Genomic DNA, 18,802 nt, shown 5'->3' with positions numbered 1-18,802 from the left:
AAAGTATGTTAGAGGACACAAAGATAGCACTAAAATAATGGAAGACGGAGGAAGAATAGTTATGATGGGAGACTTTAATTGCAAAGAAATCTGCTGGGAAGAAATGACAGTAAAGAGTGGTGATGACTCATGGGGAAATGCTCTACTTGAGATGATTACTGACCATTCAATGACACAATGGATACAAGAGAACACTAGGTATAGAAATGAAGAAGAACCATCGAGGCTAGACTTAATAATTACATCTGAACCTAGAATAGTGGACAAGATTGAATATAAAACACCAATAGGTAAAAGTGACCACATATTGATTGAACTGGAACTTAATGAAGAAAAATATATGAAAAGAAATGAACAATATAGAAAAGGAAGAATGATGTATGAAAAAACAAACTTTGATAAAATAAGAGAATTCTTCCAACAAGAAAACTGGGAAAGAATACACAAAGAAGATACAACAGTAGAAGAGAAATGGAATATTTTGACAAAAATTTACAAAGAAGGAGTGGAAAAGTATGTCCCAAGACAAAAACAAGAAAAAGAATATGTAAAATGCTGGTACAACAAAAGTCGTAGGGAGTTAAAAGACAAAAGAGACAAAGCCTGGACCGGATGGAAAAAAGACAGAAGACCTGAAAAATGGAAAATATATACTGGTTATAGAAATGAATATGTACAAAAGTGCAGAGAGGAAAAAAGAAAATATGAAAAAGATGTTATAGAAAAGTGTAAAGATCAACCAAAACTATTCTACAGATTTGTAAACAATAAACTGAAAAACAAACAAGACTTGGAGAAATTAAGACAAGGAGGAGTTGAATACACTGAGGAAATGGAAATGGCAGAAATTATGAACAAACATTTTAAATCAGTGTTTACAAGGGAAAATATACAACCTGAAGAGATTGAGTGGAAGGAAAAAGTCCCCCCTATGGAAGAAATAGAAGTAACGAAGAATGAAATATTGAAACACTTGAGTAATCTTGATGTCAGAAAATCGCATGGACCAGATGAAATAGCAAACTGGATTCTGAAAGAATGTAGGAATGAACTGGCAGACAAAATACATAGCATAATAAGCAGTTCCTTAAAAGAAGGAAAAGTTCCAGAAGATTGGAAAAAAGCAAATATAGTACCTATATATAAAGGAGGAAATAAAGAAACTACCAACTATAGACCAGTCTCTCTAACAAGTACAATAGCAAAAATTTGTGAAAGAATTATCAAAAGTAGATGGGTAAAATACTTGGAAAAAAACAACGTACTAAATCCAAGGCAATTTGGATTCAGACAAGGACGATCATGCGTCACCAATTTAATATGTTTCTATTCAAGACTAATAGATATAATACAAGAAAGAGATGGATGGGCTGATTGTGCATTTCTAGACCTAAAAAAAGCTTTTGACAAAGTACCACATAAGAAGTTGCTTAAGAAATTAGAATATGAAGGAGGAATACAAGGTAAATTGCTAAATTGGATGGAAGACTTTTTGCAAGAAAGAAAAATGAGAGTAGTGATAAGAGATCAGCACTCAAAATGGAATGAAGTAATAAGCGGTGTCCCGCAGGGAACAGTTCTGGCCCCAATAATGTTTGCTATATATATTAATGATATGGATGAAGGAATTGAAAGCTATATGAGCTTCTTTGCAGATGATGCAAAATTACTGAAAAGAGTGAAAACTGAAGAGGATTGTGAATCACTACAGAGAGATCTAAATAAAGTACAAGAATGGAGTAGGAAGTGGGAGATGGAGTTCAATACAAAAAGTGTAGTATAATGGAATTTGGAAAAAGCAAAAACAGAATAACAGGATCATATAAATTGGGAGAAGAAGGAATAAAAAAAGTAGAAAATGAGAGGGACCTGGGAGTCATTGTTATGAATAATATGTCACCTGAGAAACATATAAATAAGATTTTTGGAGAAACTTATAATTTAATAAGAACAATCAAAGTGGCATTTACATACCTGGATGAAGAAATGGTGAGGAAAATCCTAATCACCCTGATAAGACCAAGATTGGAATATGCAGCAACGATATGGTCACCAAGTACAAAAAAATGTATAAAAAAAAACTTGAAAGAATACAAAGAGCAATTACTAAACTGGCACCAACACTCTCAAAACTATCATATGAAGAGAGACTACAAAAACTTAAACTACAGACACTAGAGCAAAGAAGAGAGAGAGGAGATTTGATAGCTATTTACAGAATCATGAAAGGCATAGAAATTACTGATAGAGAGAATCTGATAAAATGGGATGACAGAAATACAAGAGGACACGGAAAGAAAATAAAAAAAGACAGCTATAGAAGAGATTTGAAAAAGAACAGCTTTCCTCACAGAGCAATAGACAGTTGGAACAAGTTAGATGAGAAAGTGGTGTGTGCAAAAACAATACATGAATTTAAAAATAGTTTAGATAAAATGAGATATGAAGACGGGACCTCACGAGCATAGCTCCCCTTCCCGTAAAATACAACTAGGTAAATACAACTAGGTAAATACACATACACACACACTTCAACGAACGGACGGCTTAGAGGACGTTCTGAAGAAAAAGTGAAATTTCCTGGATCCCAAAGCAAAGGAAGTACCTATTGTATTTACAGGGTGGGGGGGAATTGCTCGTGGAGTAGTGGGAAAGTGAGGAAAAAGGAGAAGGGGAGGGATTACTGAGGAAAATGGAAGGAAATGAGGAAGGGGAGGACTTGACCCAGGCAGGCAGGCGTCATGTAAACAAAAGGGGTCCTGACCAGCTGAGTGATGATGAAAGGTCTAACAAAAATGTAAAGATTAGAAACATAGATATGAGTAGCACAGTGGAAGGTGAGAATAATAATTTCCATGGATTTAATGAGGGGGGGACAGATACCAACCTCCCCCAACTAGCAAGACTCGAAGAAAAACTTGAACAAATGACTGAACATTGGGAGAGGACTTGAAGGTGAGAATAATAATTTCCATGGATTTAATGAGGGGGGGGGGGGCGGATACCAACCTTCCCCAACTAGCAAGACTCGAAGAAAAACTTGAACAAATGACTGAACATTGGGAGAGTAGATTTGATAGAATTTCAAAAATGGCTGAAAGGGTTGAAAGATTAGAAACACTAGAGAAAGCAAACAATAACTTAACTAAGGAAGTAGAAAAACTAAAAAGACAGTTAAAAGAAGTAAAAGAGGAGAATGAAGAATTCTTCATTCTCCTCTTTTACTTCTTTTAACTGTCTTTTTAGTTTTTCTACTTCCTTAGTTAAGTTATTGTTTGCTTTCTCTAGTGTTTCTAATCTTTCAACCCTTTCAGCCATTTTTGAAATTCTATCAAATCTACTCTCCCAATGTTCAGTAATTTGTTCAAGTTTTTCTTCGAGTCTTGCTAGTTGGGGGAGGTTGGTATCCACCCCCCCCCTCATTAAATCCATGGAAATTATTATTCTCACCTTCCACTGTGCTACTCATATCTATGTTTCTAATCTTTACATTTTTGTTAGACCTTTCATCGTCACTCAGCTGGTCAGGACCCCTTTTGTTTACATGTCGTCTGCCTGCCTGGGTCAAGTCCTCCCCTTCCTCATTCCCTTCCATTTTCCTCAGTAATCCCTCCCCTTCTCGTTTTTCTTCACTTTCCCACTACACCACGAGCAATTTCCCTCCACCCTGTAAATACAATAGGTACTTCCTTTGCTTTGGGATCCACGAAATTTCACTTTTTCTTCAGAACATCCTCTAAGCCGTCCGTTCGTTGAAGTGTGCGTGTGTGTGTGTGTGTGTTTGTATTTACCTAGTTGTATTTTACGGGAAGGGGAGCTATGCTCGTGGTGTCCCGTTTTCATATCTCATTTTATCTAAACTATTTTTAAATTCATGTATTGTTTTTGTTCCAACTGTCTATTACTTTTCAGGTCTCTTCTATAGCTGTCCTTTTTTATTTTCTTTCCATGTCCTCTTGTATTTCTATCATCCTATTTTATCAGATTCTCTCTATCAGTAATTTCTATGCCTTTCATGATTCTGTAAATAGTTATCAAATCTCCTCTCTTCTTTGCTCTAGTGTCTGTAGTTCAAGTTTTTCTAGTCTCTCTTCATATGATAGTTTTGTGAGTGTAGGTGCCAATTTTGTAATTGCTCTTTGTATTCTTTCAATTTTTTTTTATACATTTTTTTGTACTTGGTGACCATATTGTTGCTGCATATTCCAATCTTGGTCTTATCAGGGTGATTAGAATTTTTTTCACCATTTCTTCATCCAGATATGTAAATGCAACTTTGATTGTTCTTATTAAATTATAGGTTTCTCCAAAAATCTTATTTATATGTTTCTCAGATAACATATTATTCATAACAATGACTCCCAGGTCCTTTTCATGTTCTACTTTTTTTATTCCTTCTTCTCCCAATTTATATGATCCTGTTATTCTGTTTTTACTTTTTCCAAATTCCATTATACTACACTTCTTTGTATTGAACTCCATCTCCCACTTCCTACTCCATTCCTGTACTTTGTTTAGATATCTCTGTAGTGATTCACAATCTTCTTCCGTGTTCACTTTTTTCAATAGTTTTGCATCATCTGCAAAGAAGCTCATATAGCTTTCAATTCCTTCCTCCATATCATTAATATATATATAGCAAACATTATTGGGGCCAGAACCGTTCCTTGTGGAACACCGCTTATTACTTCATCCCAGTTTGAGTGTTGGTCTCTTATCATTACTCTCATTTTTCTTTCTTGCAAAAAGTCTTCCATCCAATCTAGTAGTTTGCCCTCTATTCCTCCTTCAGTTTCTAATTTCTTAAGCAACTTCTTATGTGGTACTTTGTCAAAAGCTTTTTTTAGGTCTAGAAATGCACAGTCCGCCCATCCATCTCTTTCTTGTATTACATCTATTAGCCTTGAATAGAAACATATTAAATTGGTGACGCATGATCGTCCTTGTCTGAATCCAAATTGTCTTGGATTTAGCACGTTGTTTTTTTCTAAATATTTTACCCATCTATTTTTGACAATTCTTTCACAAGTTTTTGCTATTGTACTTGTTAGAGAGACTGGCCTATAGTTGATAGGGTCTTCTTTATTTCCCCCTTTATATATAGGTACTATATTTGCTTTTTTCCAATCTTCTGGAACTTTACCTTCTTTCAAGGAACTGTTTAGTATGCTATGTATTATGTCTGCCAGTTCATTCCTGCATTCTTTCAAAATCCAGTTTGCTATTTCATCTGGTCCATGCGATTTTCTGACATCAAGATTACTCAAGTGTTTCAATATTTCCTTCTTTGTTACTTCTATTTCTTTCATAGGGGGGACTTTCTCTTTCCATTCGATCTCTTCAGGTTGTATGTTCTCCCTTGTAAACACCGATTTAAAATGTTTGTTCATAATTTCCGCCATTTCAATTTCCTCTGTGTATTCAATTCCTCCTTGTCTTAATTTCTCCAAATCTTGTTTGTTTTTCAGTTTATTGTTTACAAATCTGTAGAATAGTTTTGGTTGATCTTTACATTTTTCTATGACATCTTTTTCATGTTTTCTCTTTTCCTCTCTGCACGCTTGTACATATTCATTTCTATAACAAGTATATATTTTCCATTTTTCTGGTCTTTTGTTTTCCTTCCATTTAGCCCAAGCTTTGTCTCTTTTGTCTTTAATCTCCCTACAACTTTTATTGTACCAGCACTTTATATATTCTTTTTCCTGTTTTTGTCTTGAGACATACTTTTCTACTCCCTTTTTATAGATTTTTGTCAAAATATTCCATTTCTCTTCTACTGTTGTATCTTCTTTGTGTATTCTTTCCCAGTTTTCATTTTGGAAGAATTCTCTTAATTTATCAAAATTTGCTTTTTCATACATCAATCTTCCTTTTCTATATTGTTCATTTCTTTTCATGTATTTTTTCTCATTTAGTTCTAGTTCTATCAATATGTGGTCACTTTTGCTTATTGGTGCCTGGTATTCTATCTTTTCCACTATTTCAGGTTCTGATGTGAATATTAGGTCTAGTCTCGATGGTTCTTCTTCATTTCTATACCTAGTGTTCTCTTGGATCCATTGTGTCATTGTGTGGTCAGTAATCATCTCAAGTAGAACACTTCCCCATGAGTCTTCTCCACCCTTTACGGTCATCTCTTCCCAGCATATTTCTTTGCAATTATAGTCGCCCATCATAACTATTCTTCCTCCATCTTCCATTATCTCGTTTAGTGTTACTCTTGTGTCTTCTAACATGCTTTTATGTTCATTCTCTTCCCACGAGGCTGTTTTTGGGGGCACATAGTTTATTACAAAGTTTCTGCTCTTCTTATCTCTATCTTCTACTTCTATCATAATCATCTCTACTGTATTGTTCCCATATGTGACATTCTTCACGCTTATATCCTTCTTAGTCAGGAACATAACTCCACCCCCTTGTTTTATCTTTCTGTTTCTAATCCAATAATTATATGTATTGTGTCCTATGCTGTTGGGTGGTAGTGGGCCTTTTAATTTTGTTTCAACAATTCCCATTATGTCCGGATCTCTTTCTTTCAGATATTTGTTCAGTTCATTCAGTCCTGTTATTAATCCATCTATATTTGTGTAGGATACTTTTAACTTTGTTATTTCCATTGTATTCTCTGTTTCTTTTGTGTTTCTCTCTGTTATGCTCCATTTCTTCAATTTCATATTCACTACTCTCCAGTAGAATTCTTGTTTTTCTGTCTCCGTTCTGGTCTCGTTTTTTCTCTTAGCTTCATGTCTTTTCCTTATTTCTTCCTCTCTTTCCTCTTTATTCATTTCCCTTTTTATCCATACCTTTTTATATTGTTCACTTGTTGCTAGTTTCCCTGTTTTGGATAAGATATTCTCTGCCGTCGTTTGTGACCTGAATTTAATCTTAATTGGTCTGGTCTTGTCTGTACTATATTTCCCGTGCCTGAATTTCTCTTCTATTTGTTTCATTATTTCTGGCTCATCTTCCTGAACTGATTCTAGTAATCGGCTTACTTTTTCATTTTCCTCCTTGATTCTTGTGGCTCTATCTGGATTATGTTTCTCTTCCATTCCTAATATAATTATACATTTCTTTTTATCTGCTACATCTCTTACTATATTCTCCTTTTGCCTTATCACTTTAATAATTGAGTCTTCAGTTTGTTCTTTCATTTGCTGTTTAATTATGTCAGTGAATGCCACTTTATTGTCTTCTTGGGTTGTCTTCCAACTCATAGCTTCTTTAGCTATGGCCTCTTTGTTTTATTTATTATTCCTCTTTAATTCTTCATTCTCCTCTTTTACTTCTTTTAACTGTCTTTTTAGTTTTTCTACTTCCTTAGTTAAGTTATTGTTTGCTTTCTCTAGTGTTTCTAATCTTTCAACCCTTTCAGCCATTTTTGAATTTCTATCAAATCTACTCTCCCAATGTTCAGTCATTTGTTCAAGTTTTTCTTCGAGTCTTGCTAGTTGGGGAAGGTTGGTATCCGCCCCCCCCCCTCATTAAATCCATGGAAATTATTATTCTCACCTTCAAGTCCTCTCCCAATGTTCAGTCATTTGTTCAAGTTTTTTTTCGAGTCTTGCTAGTTGGGGGAGGTTGGTATCTGTCCCCCCCTCATTAAATTCATGGAAATTATTATTCTCACCTTCCACTGTGCTACTCATATCTATGTTTCTAATCTTTACATTTTTGTTAGACCTTTCATCATCACTCAGCTGGTCAGGACCCCTTTTGTTTACATGACGCCTGCCTGCCTGGGTCAAGTCCTCCCCTTCCTCATTTCCTTCCATTTTCCTCAGTAATCCCTCCCCTTCTCCTTTTTCCTCACTTTCCCACTACTCCACGAGCAATTCCCCCCACCCTGTAAATACAATAGGTACTTCCTTTGCTTTGGGATCCAGGAAATTTCACTTTTTCTTCAGAACGTCCTCTAAGCCGTCCGTTCGTTGAAGTGTGTGTGTATGTGTGTGTGTGTGTGTGTGTGTGTGTGTGTGTGTGTGTGTGTGTGTGTGTGTGTGTTGTGTGTGTGTGTGTGTGTGTGTGTGTATTTACCTATTTACCTAGTTGTATTTTACGGGAAGGGGAGCTATGCTCGTGGGGTCCCGTTTTCGTATCTCATTTTATCTAAACTATTTTTAAATTCATGTATTGTTTTTGCACACACCACTTTCTCATCTAACTTGTTCCAACTGTCTATTTCTCTGTGAGGAAAGCTGTTCTTTTTCAGGTCTCTTCTATAGCTGTCCTTTTTTATTTTCTTTCCATGTCCTCTTGTATTTCTGTCATCCCATTTTATCAGATTCTCTCTATCAGTAATTTCTATGCCTTTCATGATTCTGTAAATAGCTATCAAATCTCCTCTCTCTCTTCTTTGCTCTAGTGTCTGTAGTTCAAGTTTTTCTAGTCTCTCTTCATATGATAGTTTTGAGAGTGTTGGTGCCAATTTTGTAATTGCTCTTTGTATTCTTTCAATTTTTTTTATGCATTTTTTTGCACTTGGTGACCATATCGTTGCTGCATATTCCAATCTTGGTCTTATCAGAGTGATTAGAATTTTCTTCACCATTTCTTCATCCAGGTATGTAAATGCCACTTTGATTGTTCTTATTAAATTATAGGTTTCTCCAAAAATCTTATTTATATGTTTCTCAGGTGACATATTATTCATAATAATGACTCCCAGGTCCTTTGCATGTTTTACTTTTTTATTCCTTCTTCTCCCAATTTATATGATCCTGTTATTCTGTTTTTACTTTTTCCAAATTCCATTATACTACATTTTTTTGTATTGAACTCCATCTCCCACTTCCTACTCCATTTTCTTTGTAGTGATTCACAATCTTCTTCCGTGTTCACTCTTTTCAATAGTTTTGCATCATCTGCAAAGAAGCTCATATATTTTTCAATTTCTTCATCCATATCATTAATATATATAACAAACATTATTGGGGCCAGAACTGTTCCTTGTGGAACACCGCTTATTACTTCATCCCATTTTGAGTGTTGATCTCTTATCACTACTCTCATTTTTCTTTCTTGCAAAAAGTCTTCCATCCAATTTAGCAGTTTGCCCTGTATTCCTCCTTCAGTTTCTAATTTCTTAAGCAACTTCTTATGTGGTACTTTGTCAAAAGCTTTTTTTAGGTCTAGAAATGCACAATCAGCCCATCCATCTCTTTCTTGTATTATATCTATTAGTCTTGAATAGAAACATTAAGTTCCAGTTCAATCAATATGGGGTCACTTTTACTTATTGGTGTTTTATATTCAATTTTGTCCACTATTCTAGGTTCGGATGTAATTACTAGGTCTAGTTTCGATGGCTCTTCTTCATTTCTATACCTAGTGTTCTCCTGTATCCATTGTGTCATTGTATGGTCAGTAACCATCTCAAGTAGAGCGTTTCCCCATGAGCCGTCTCCACCCTTTACTGTCATTTCTTCCCAGCAGATTTCTTTGCAATTAAAGTCGCCCATCATAACTATTTTTCCTCCCTCTTCCATTATCTTGTTTAATGTTATCTTTGTGTCCTCTAACATACTTTTATGTTCACTCTCTTCCCATGAGGCTGTTTTTGGGGGCACATAATTTATCACAAACTTTCTGTTCTTCTTATCTCTGTCTTCTACTTCCATCATTATCATCTCTACTGTATTCTTTCCATATGTGACACCCTTCACGTTTATATCCTTCTTAGTCAGGAACATAACTCCACCCCCTTCCTTTTTCACTCTGTTTCTAATCCAATAATTATATGCATCATGTCCTACACTGTTGGGTGGTAGTGGACCTTTTAATTTTGTTTCTACAATTCCCATTATGTCTGGTTCTTTTTCTTTCAAATAATCATTCAGTTCATTCAATCCTGTTATTAATCCATCTATATTTGTGTAAGACACTCTTAGTTTTCTGCCACTTCCATTGTGTTCTCTGTTTCCCTTTTGTTTTTCTCTTGTATGTCGACTTTCTTTAGTTTCATATTCACTACTCTCCAATAGAATCTCTCTTTTTCTGACTCCGTTCTTATCTCGTTTTTTTCCTTTGCTTCAAGTCTTTTCTGTTTTTCTTCCTCTCTTTCCTCTTTATTCATTTCCCTTTTTATCCACACCTTTTTATATTGTTCACTTGTTGCTAGTTTCCCTGTTTTGGATAAGATATTCTCAGCCGTAGTTTGTGACCTGAATTTAATCTTGATTGGTCTGGTCTTGTCTGTACTATATTTCCCTAGCCTGAATTTCTCTTCGATTTGTTTCATTATTTCTGGTTCATCTTCCTGAACTAATTCTAGTAAATTTCTTACTTTTTCATTTTCCTCTTTGATTCTTGTGGTTCTATCTGGGTTATGTTTCTCTTCCATTCCTAATATAATTATACATTTCTTTTTGTCTGCTAAGTCTCTTACTATATTCTCCTTCTGTCTCATCACTTTAATAACTGAGTTTTCAGTTTGTTCATTCATTTGCTGTCTGATTATGTCAGTGAATGCAACTTTGTTCATTTCATGTTCAGTTCATTTCCCTTTTTATCCATACCTTTTTATATTGTTCACTTGTTGCTAGTTTCCCTGTTTTGGATAAGATATTCCCTGCCGTTGTTTGTGACCTGAATTTATGCTTAATTGGTCTGGTCTTGTTTGTACTATATTTCCCGAGCCTGAATTTCTCTTCGATTTGTTTCATTATTTCTGGCTCATCTTCCTGAACTAATTCTAGTAAATTTCTTACTTTTTCATTTTCCTCCTTGATTCTTGTGGTTCTATCTGGGTTATGTTTCTCTTCCATTCCTAATATAATTATACATTTCTTTCTATCTGCTAAGTCTCTTACTATATTCTCCTTCTGTCTCATCACTTTAATAACTGAGTCTTCAGTTTGTTCTTTCATTTGCTGTTTGATTATGTCAGTAAATGCAACTTTGCTTTTTTCTTGGATTTTTTTCCAACCCTCCTTGTTGTCCTTATTATTCTCCTTTATGACTTTATTCTCCTCTTTTACTTCTTTTAACTGTTTTTTTAATTCTTCAATTTCCTTAGTTAAGTTTTTGTTCGCCTTCTCTAGTTATTCCAATTTTTCAACCCTCTGCACAATGTTGTTAACGTGACCGAACCTAAGCTCCCAGTGCTCCATCATCTTATCGAGCTTCTCTTCTAGTCTTGTTAATCGGGGGGGGGGGGGTTGTGTCCCCCCCACCCTCTTTAAATCCCTGGAAAATATTCTCATCACCTTCTACTGTATTGCTCTTATCTATACTTTTAATCTTTACATTTTTGTTAGACATTTCGTCGTCGCTAAATTGGTCCGGACCTCGTTTGTTTAGATTTCGTCTGCCTGCCTGGGCCAAGTCCTCACCTTCCTCATTTCCTTCCATTTCCCTCAGTAATCCCTCCCCTTCTCCTTTTTCCTCACTTTCCCCTACACCACGAGCAATCCCCCCCCCACCCTGTAAATACAATAGGTACTTCCTTTGCTTCGGGATCCACGAAATTTCACTTTTCTTCAGAACGTCGTCTAAGCCGTCCGTTCGTTGAAGTGTGTGTGTGTGTGTGTGTCTATGTGTGTGCGTGTGTGTGTCTGTGTGTGTGTGTGATCATAGCATTACCCATAGATCGGTCATATATGAGCTCTGAGCTCTCATCCGGGAGGGTAGTAGCTGTTGATCACGAATTCAACATGTGATCTAAGACCATGGTGACCATGGTGAATTACACACACAAAGGGCAACAACCAAACTGATCCCTAGCCTGTCAGATATAGCATATAAGGAAAGACTAAAAGCACTGGGTCTTCCAACCTTGAAAGATTGAAGAGAAAGAAGTGATATTATTACAGTACAGTTTTCAGGTCACTAAAGGGTAGATTGCATTGACAGAAGAGATTTCTTGATTAAGGATGATGGGGCTTTAAGAAGTCATGGGAACAAATTAAGAATGACCACATGTCTAAAGCATGTGAAGAAATATTTTTCTAAATAGATGCATAAATATTTGGAACAGCTTAGAAAGTGACACAGCCCAAGTCAAGGATATAGATTAAGTTGGAAGAGGCATGAAGGTGGAAAAAGTGAAAATGGGAGAAAGAATAGCCAATATAATGACTATAAGAATTACAAGTGAAGGGGATGAAAATTGAACCATTGCAGTGGCATACTCTCCTCCAAAAACAAGAGCATGGAATGAACTATAGTAAACTGCAGGTTTCTAAAATTAAAATTCAAGGTATCATATGCCATTATTACAGTGTCATCCAAATCATGCATCATAGGAAAAAAAATTATTATGCATCATCATGTTATGGTTTAGGTGATGTAGCTATACAATGATGATCCAAGAAAAGTGCATAAGGCATGAGACATCCATCTAATTATCTGTATGAGTTATGGCGACCAATACAATTTTTTTTCTCCTGTGGTGCTTGACTTGCAATATACCCTGTGCATTTATTTCTACAGGGTGTGACTGACCAGAGAGTCGGTGAGGTATGGGACGAAGAGGTTGGACGCACTGGAGATAAGCATGGCAGTGCCAATTCCTCGCATGCGGCATTCAGTCGGGAAGAGTTCTGTGAAGTATAGGAAGAGTATCTGCGCTACACTTGTGATACACAGCTTTCCCACCAAGGCCAGGGTGATGATCAACCAACTGACATCTGCAAGATATTAAACAGAAAATAGAGGGTTTTATTTAGTTTATGAATGACTTCCTCAAAGGTGAATTCATTGTTCAATGATGAACTGGATGTACCCTTGAAATGAAAGAGCCTACTTTGGTGAGAGGAGATGCCCTTCAGGCAGAAATTCGCAAACACCGAAGGTGAACAGAAACAATGCCAAATCTAAAACAAGAAAAGGATTTAATCTCATAAAAAAGTATATACATATACACATATATATATATATATATATATATATATATATATATATATGTGTGTGTGTGTGTGTGTGTGTGTGTGTATTTACCTAGTTGTATTTACCTAGTTGTATTTTACGGGAAGGGGAGCTATGCTCGTGGGGTCCCGTCTTCATATCTCATTTTATCTAAACTATTTTTAAATTCATGTATTGTTTTTGCACACACCACTTTCTCATCTAACTTGTTCCAACTGTCTATTACTCTGTGAGGAAAGCTGTTCTTTTTCACATCTCTTCTATAGCTGTCTTTTTTTATTTTCTTTCCATGTCCTCTTGTATTTCTGTCATCCCATTTTATCAGTGTGTGTGTGTGTGTATTTACCAAGTTGTATTTACCTAGTTGTATTTTACGGGAAGGGGAGCTATGCTCGTGGTGTCCCGTCTTCATATCTCATTTTATCTAAACTATTTTTAAATTCATGTATTGTTTTTGCACACACCACTTTCTCATCTAACTTGTTCCAACTGTCTATTACTCTGTGAGGAAAGCTGTTCTTTTTCAAATCTCTTCTATAGCTGTCTTTTTTTATTTTCTTTCCGTGTCTTGTATTTCTGTCACCCCATTTTATCAGATTCTCTCTATCAGTAATTTCTATGCCTTTCATGATTCTGTAAATAGCTATCAAATCTCCTCTCTCTCTTCTTTGCTCTAGTGTCTGTAGTTCAAGTTTTTCTAGTCTCTCTTCATATGATAGTTTTGAGAGTGTTGGTGCCAATTTTGTAATTGCTCTTTGTATTTTTTCAAGTTTTCTTATACATTTTTTTGTACTTGGTGACCATATCGTTGCTGCATATTCCAATCTTGGTCTTATCAGGGTGATTAGGATTTTCTTCACCATTTCTTCATCCAGGTATGTAAATGCAACTTTGATTGTTCTTATTAAATTATAAGTTTCTCCAAAAATCTTATTTATATGTTTCTCAGGTGACATATTATTCATAACAATGACTCCCAGGTCCTTCTCATTTTCTACTTTTTTTATTCCTTCTTCTCCCAATTTATATGCTCCTGTTATTCTGTTTTTGCTTTTTTCCAAATTCCATTATACTACACTTTTTTGTATTGAACTCCATCTCCCACTTCCTACTCCATTCCTGTTCTTTATTTAGATCTCTCTGTAGTGATTCACAATCTTCTTCAGTTTTCACTCTTTTCAGTAGTTTTGTATCATCTGCAAAGAAGCTCATATAGCTTTCAATTCCTTCATACATATCATTAATATATATAGCAAACATTATTGGGGCCAGAACTGTTCCCTGCGGAACACCGCTTATTACTTCATCCCATTTTGAGTGTTGGTTTCTTATCACTACTCTCATTTTTCTTTCTTGCAAAAAGTCTTTCATCCAATTTAGTAGTTTGCCCTGTATTCCTCCATCAGTTTCTAATTTCTTAAGCAACTTCTTATGTGGTACTTTGTCAAAAGCTTTCTTTAGGTCTAGAAATGCACAGTCCGCCCATCCATCTCTTTCTTGTATTATATCTATTAGCCTTGAATAGAAACATATTAAATTGGTGACGCATGATCGTCCTTGTCTGAATCCAAATTGCCTTGGATTTAACACTTTTTTTTTTTTTCTAAATATTTTACCCATCTACTTTTGATAATTCTTTCACAAATTGTTGCTATTGTACTTGTTAGAGAGACTGGTCTATAGTTGGTAGGTTCTTCTTTATTTCCTCCTTTATATATAGGTACTATATTTGCTTTTTTCCAATCTTCTGGAACTTTTCCTTCTTTCAAGGAACTGTTTAGTATGCTATGTATTTTGTCTACCAGTTCATTCCTGCATTCTTTCAAAATCCAGTTTGCTATTTCATCTGGTCCATGCGATTTTCTGACATCAAGATTACTCAAGTGTGTCAATATTTCATTCTTTGTTACTTCTATTTCTTCCATAGGGGGGACTTTCTCTTTCCATTCGATCTCTTCAGGTTGTATGTTCTCCCTTGCAAACACTGATTTAAAATGTTTGTTCATAATTTCCGCCATTTCCATTTCCTCAGTGTATTCAACTCCCTCTTGTCTTAATTTCTCCAAGTCTTGTTTGTTTTTCAGTTTATTGTTTACAAATCTGTAGAATAGTTTTGGTTGATCTTTACACTTTTCTATGATATCTTTTTCATATTTTCTCTTTTCCTCTCTGCACGTTTGTACATATTCATTTCTATAACAGGTATGTATTTTCCATTTTTCAGGTCTGTCTTTTTTCCATCTGGTCCAGGCTTTGTCTCTTTTGTCTTTTAACTCCCTACAGCTTTTGTTGTACCAGCATTTTACATATTCTTTTTCTTGTTTTTGTCTTGGGACATACTTTTCCACTCCTTTTTTGTAAATTTTTGTCAAAATATTCCATTTCTCTTCCATTGTTGTTTCTTCTTTGTATATTTCTTCCCAGTTTTCTTGTTGAAAGAATTCTCTTATTTTATCAAAGTTTGTTTTTTCATACATCATTCTTCCTTTTCTATATTGTTCATTTCTTTTCATATATTTTTCTTCATTAAGTTCCAGTTCAATCAATATGTGGTCACTTTTACTTATTGGTGTTTTATATTCAATCTTGTCCACTATTCTAGGTTCAGATGTAATTATTAAGTCTAGTCTCGACGGTTCTTCTTCATTTCTATACCTAGTGTTCTCCTGTATCCATTGTGTCATTGTATGGTCAGTAATCATCTCAAGTAGAGCGTTTCCCCATGAGCCGTCTCCACCCTTTACTGTCATTTTTTCCCAGCAGATTTCTTTGCAATTAAAGTCGCCCATCATAACTATTCTTCCTCCATCTTCCATTATTTTATTTAATGTTATCTTTGTGTCCTCTAACATACTTTTATGTTCATTCTCCTCCCATGAGGCTGTTTTCCGAGGCACATAATTTATCACAAACTTTCTGCTCTTCTTATCTCTGTCTTCCACTTCTATCATAATCATCTCTACTGTATTCTTTCCAAATATGACACCCCTCACGTTTATATCCATCTTAGTCAGGAACATAACTCCACCCCCTTGCTTTTTCTCTCTGTTTTTAATCCAATAATTATATGCATCATGTCCTACACTGTTGGGTGGTAGTGGGCCTTTTAATTTTGTTTCTACAATTCCCATTATGTCCGGTTCTTTTTTCCTTCAAATAATCATTCAGCTCATTCAATCCTGTTATTAATCCATCTATATTTGTGTAAGACACTCTTAGTTTTCTGCCACTTCCATTGTGTTCTCTGTTTCCCTTTTGTTTTTCTCTTGTATGTCGAACCGCCTTAGTTTCATATTCACTACTCTCCAATAGAATCTCTCTTTTTCTGACTCCGTTCTGCTCTCGTTTTTTTTTCTTAGCTTCAAGACTTTTCTGCCTTTCTTCCTCTCTTTCCTCTTTATTCATTTCCCTTTTTATCCATACCTTTTTATATTGTTCACTTGTTGCTAGTTTCCCTGTTTTGGATAAGATATTCTCTGCCGTCGTTTGTGACCTGAATTTAATCTTAACCCATTCAACTCCGATGACAAGATGTCTTGTCATTTGGTCAAATAAAACAAAAAATCATAAAACACCAAAATGTTTGATCAAACACCAGAAAAATATGACATCAGTCCTCGCTTCGCTGCGAGCGAAGTGAGGATTGACGTCATATTTTTCTGGTGTTTGATCAAACATTTTGGTGTTTTATGATTTTTTGTTTTATTTGACCAAATGACAAGACATCTTGTCATCGGAGTTTAATGGGTTAATTGGTCTGGTCTTATCTGTACTATACTTTCCGAGCCTGAATTTTCCCTCAATTTCCTTCATAATTTCTGGTTCATCTTCCTGAACTAATAATTGGTAAACTGCTTACTTTTTCATTTTCCTCATTGGTTCTTGAGGTTCTATCTGGGTTATGTTTCTCTTCCATTCCTAATATAATTATACATTTCTTTTTATCAGCTAAGTCTCTTACTATATTCTCCTTCTGTCTCATCACTTTAATAACTGAGTCTTCAGTTTGTTCTCTCATTTGCTGTTTGATTATGTCAGTAAATGCAACTTTACTGTTTTCTTAAATTGTCTTCCATCCCTCTCTGTTTTCTTTATTATTCATCTTTAACTCTTCATTCTCCTTTTTTACTTCTTTTAACTGTCTTTTTAGGTCGTCTATTTCCTTGGTTAAGTTTTTGTTCTCCTTTTTTAGTTCTTCCAATTTTTCAACTCTCTGTACAATGTTGTTAACATGACCGAACCTACGCTCCCAGTCCTCGATCATCTTATCGAACTTCTCTTCTAGTCTTGTCAGTCGGGGGGGGGGGTTGTGTCCCCCCCACCCTCTTTAAATCCCTGGAAAATATTCTCATCACTTTCTACTGTATTGCTCTTATCTATACTTCTAATCTTTACATTTTTATTAGACATTTCGTCGTCACTCAGCTGGTCGGGGGGCCGTTTTTTGGTGTTTACATTTCGTTTGTCTGCCTGGGCCAAGTCTTCTCCTTCCTCATTTCCTTCCATTTCCCTCAGCAATCCCTCCCCTTCTCTTCTTTCCCTACTTTCCCACTACCCCACTAGCAAATTCCCCCCACCCTGTAAATACAATAGGCACTTCCTTTGCTTTGGGATCCACGAAACTTCACTTTTCTTCAGAACGTCCTCTAAGCCGTCCGTTCGTTGAAGTGTGTGTGTGTGTGTGTGTGTGTGCATGTGTGTGTGTATAATATATATATATATATATATATATATATATTATATATACATAATATGTGTATATATATATATATGTACAGTATATATATATATATATACATAAATACATGTATATTCATATACATACATATATACATATATATATTGATAAGTATTTTAGACAAATTATTTGGATGATGGAGAACATAAACACAGGGGAAGGCTCGGAACCCTAAACACTCTAACGTTTCGTTCGCGTAGAACTTCTTCAGAGAGTGTATGTAGAACTGCAATTGAAGTTTATGTACTAAATCTAATTATCTTTTCGGACACTTGGGAAAGGTCGTTTTTGTGGCGTGTTTTAGAATTAAAATACTAGTTTCTTTAGCTAAATTGATAAACCCTCCTCGATGATTCGATGAATTATTAGTAGAAATATATGCTGATTCAACAATTCTTCTAGTGAATTTATCAAAACCTTTATGTAGCACTTCAGCTTCTCTCCAGTTTGGTAAATGATCGAATTTTTCCGCATGAACTACTAAAGAATTAGATGTCCTATGTGCTTTTATGTCGTTTTTATGTTCATAAATTCTTTTTTCTAATCCTCTTGACGATTCGCCAAGAAACATTACGTGATAAAGTGAAACTACCAATATGGAAACAGGTCCATAAGAACGGAACACCGACACCGGATATTTGGTCACCGGACATTTGCCCATCAGACATATGCCCACCGACTCATAAATGTACTTGCAGATTTGGAGTGCAATTACCATCACACCTAACTTATAAATTAGAAAAAGAAAAGACATCACAAAATGAAAGACTAGAGCGAAAATTAAACAGTCTATGTGACAACAGCGATTGGAATAAAATTGGAAGGTGTGAAATAATAACAAATCTTTCAGATAGGAGATTATCGAATACTGAAATTCAAGCTCTATCGCTAGGACTTAAATTCGACACTGGTATTACCACAAGGGGATTCACAGATTTTATTAAGAGAAACTATAGATGGAGTGACAGCGATATTGAAAAAGGATTCAAACAGGGGATTGTTACATGTTACCAAGCGTTAGCCATTAAAAACGAATGCGTCATCCCCAAAAGATTCAAGAAAGCTTTAATAAATCTAGGCTTAGACAAAGACATAGTAATCACCAATGCAGATAAAGGAGGTGGTATCGTGATCTTATCAAAAGAGGACTATATCAGTAAAATGTTAGAGCTCTTAGATGACGACAATACTTAT

The 18,802-nt window shown here is 35.3% G+C and overlaps 1 protein-coding gene across 1 annotated transcript in view; it reads right to left on the bottom strand.

Annotated features, from left to right (window-relative positions):
• The window catches only part of LOC143026676 (organic cation transporter protein-like), an 87,199-nt gene that overhangs the window by 21,836 nt on the left and 46,561 nt on the right, over positions 1–18,802 (bottom strand). The window contains exon 11 of the mRNA XM_076187474.1: positions 12,448–12,632. Within this exon, the coding sequence (XP_076043589.1) occupies positions 12,448–12,632 (185 nt within the window). The remainder of the gene's footprint in view (positions 1–12,447; positions 12,633–18,802) is intronic.

This window comes from Oratosquilla oratoria, chromosome 6 (genome assembly GCF_046742065.1).
Source record: "Oratosquilla oratoria isolate Oo_2021 chromosome 6, ASM4674206v1, whole genome shotgun sequence".
Taxonomy (NCBI): Eukaryota; Metazoa; Arthropoda; class Malacostraca; order Stomatopoda; family Squillidae; genus Oratosquilla; species Oratosquilla oratoria.
The sequence above is the reverse complement of the archived record's forward strand: the minus strand, read 5'-3'. Positions and strand labels throughout refer to the sequence as shown.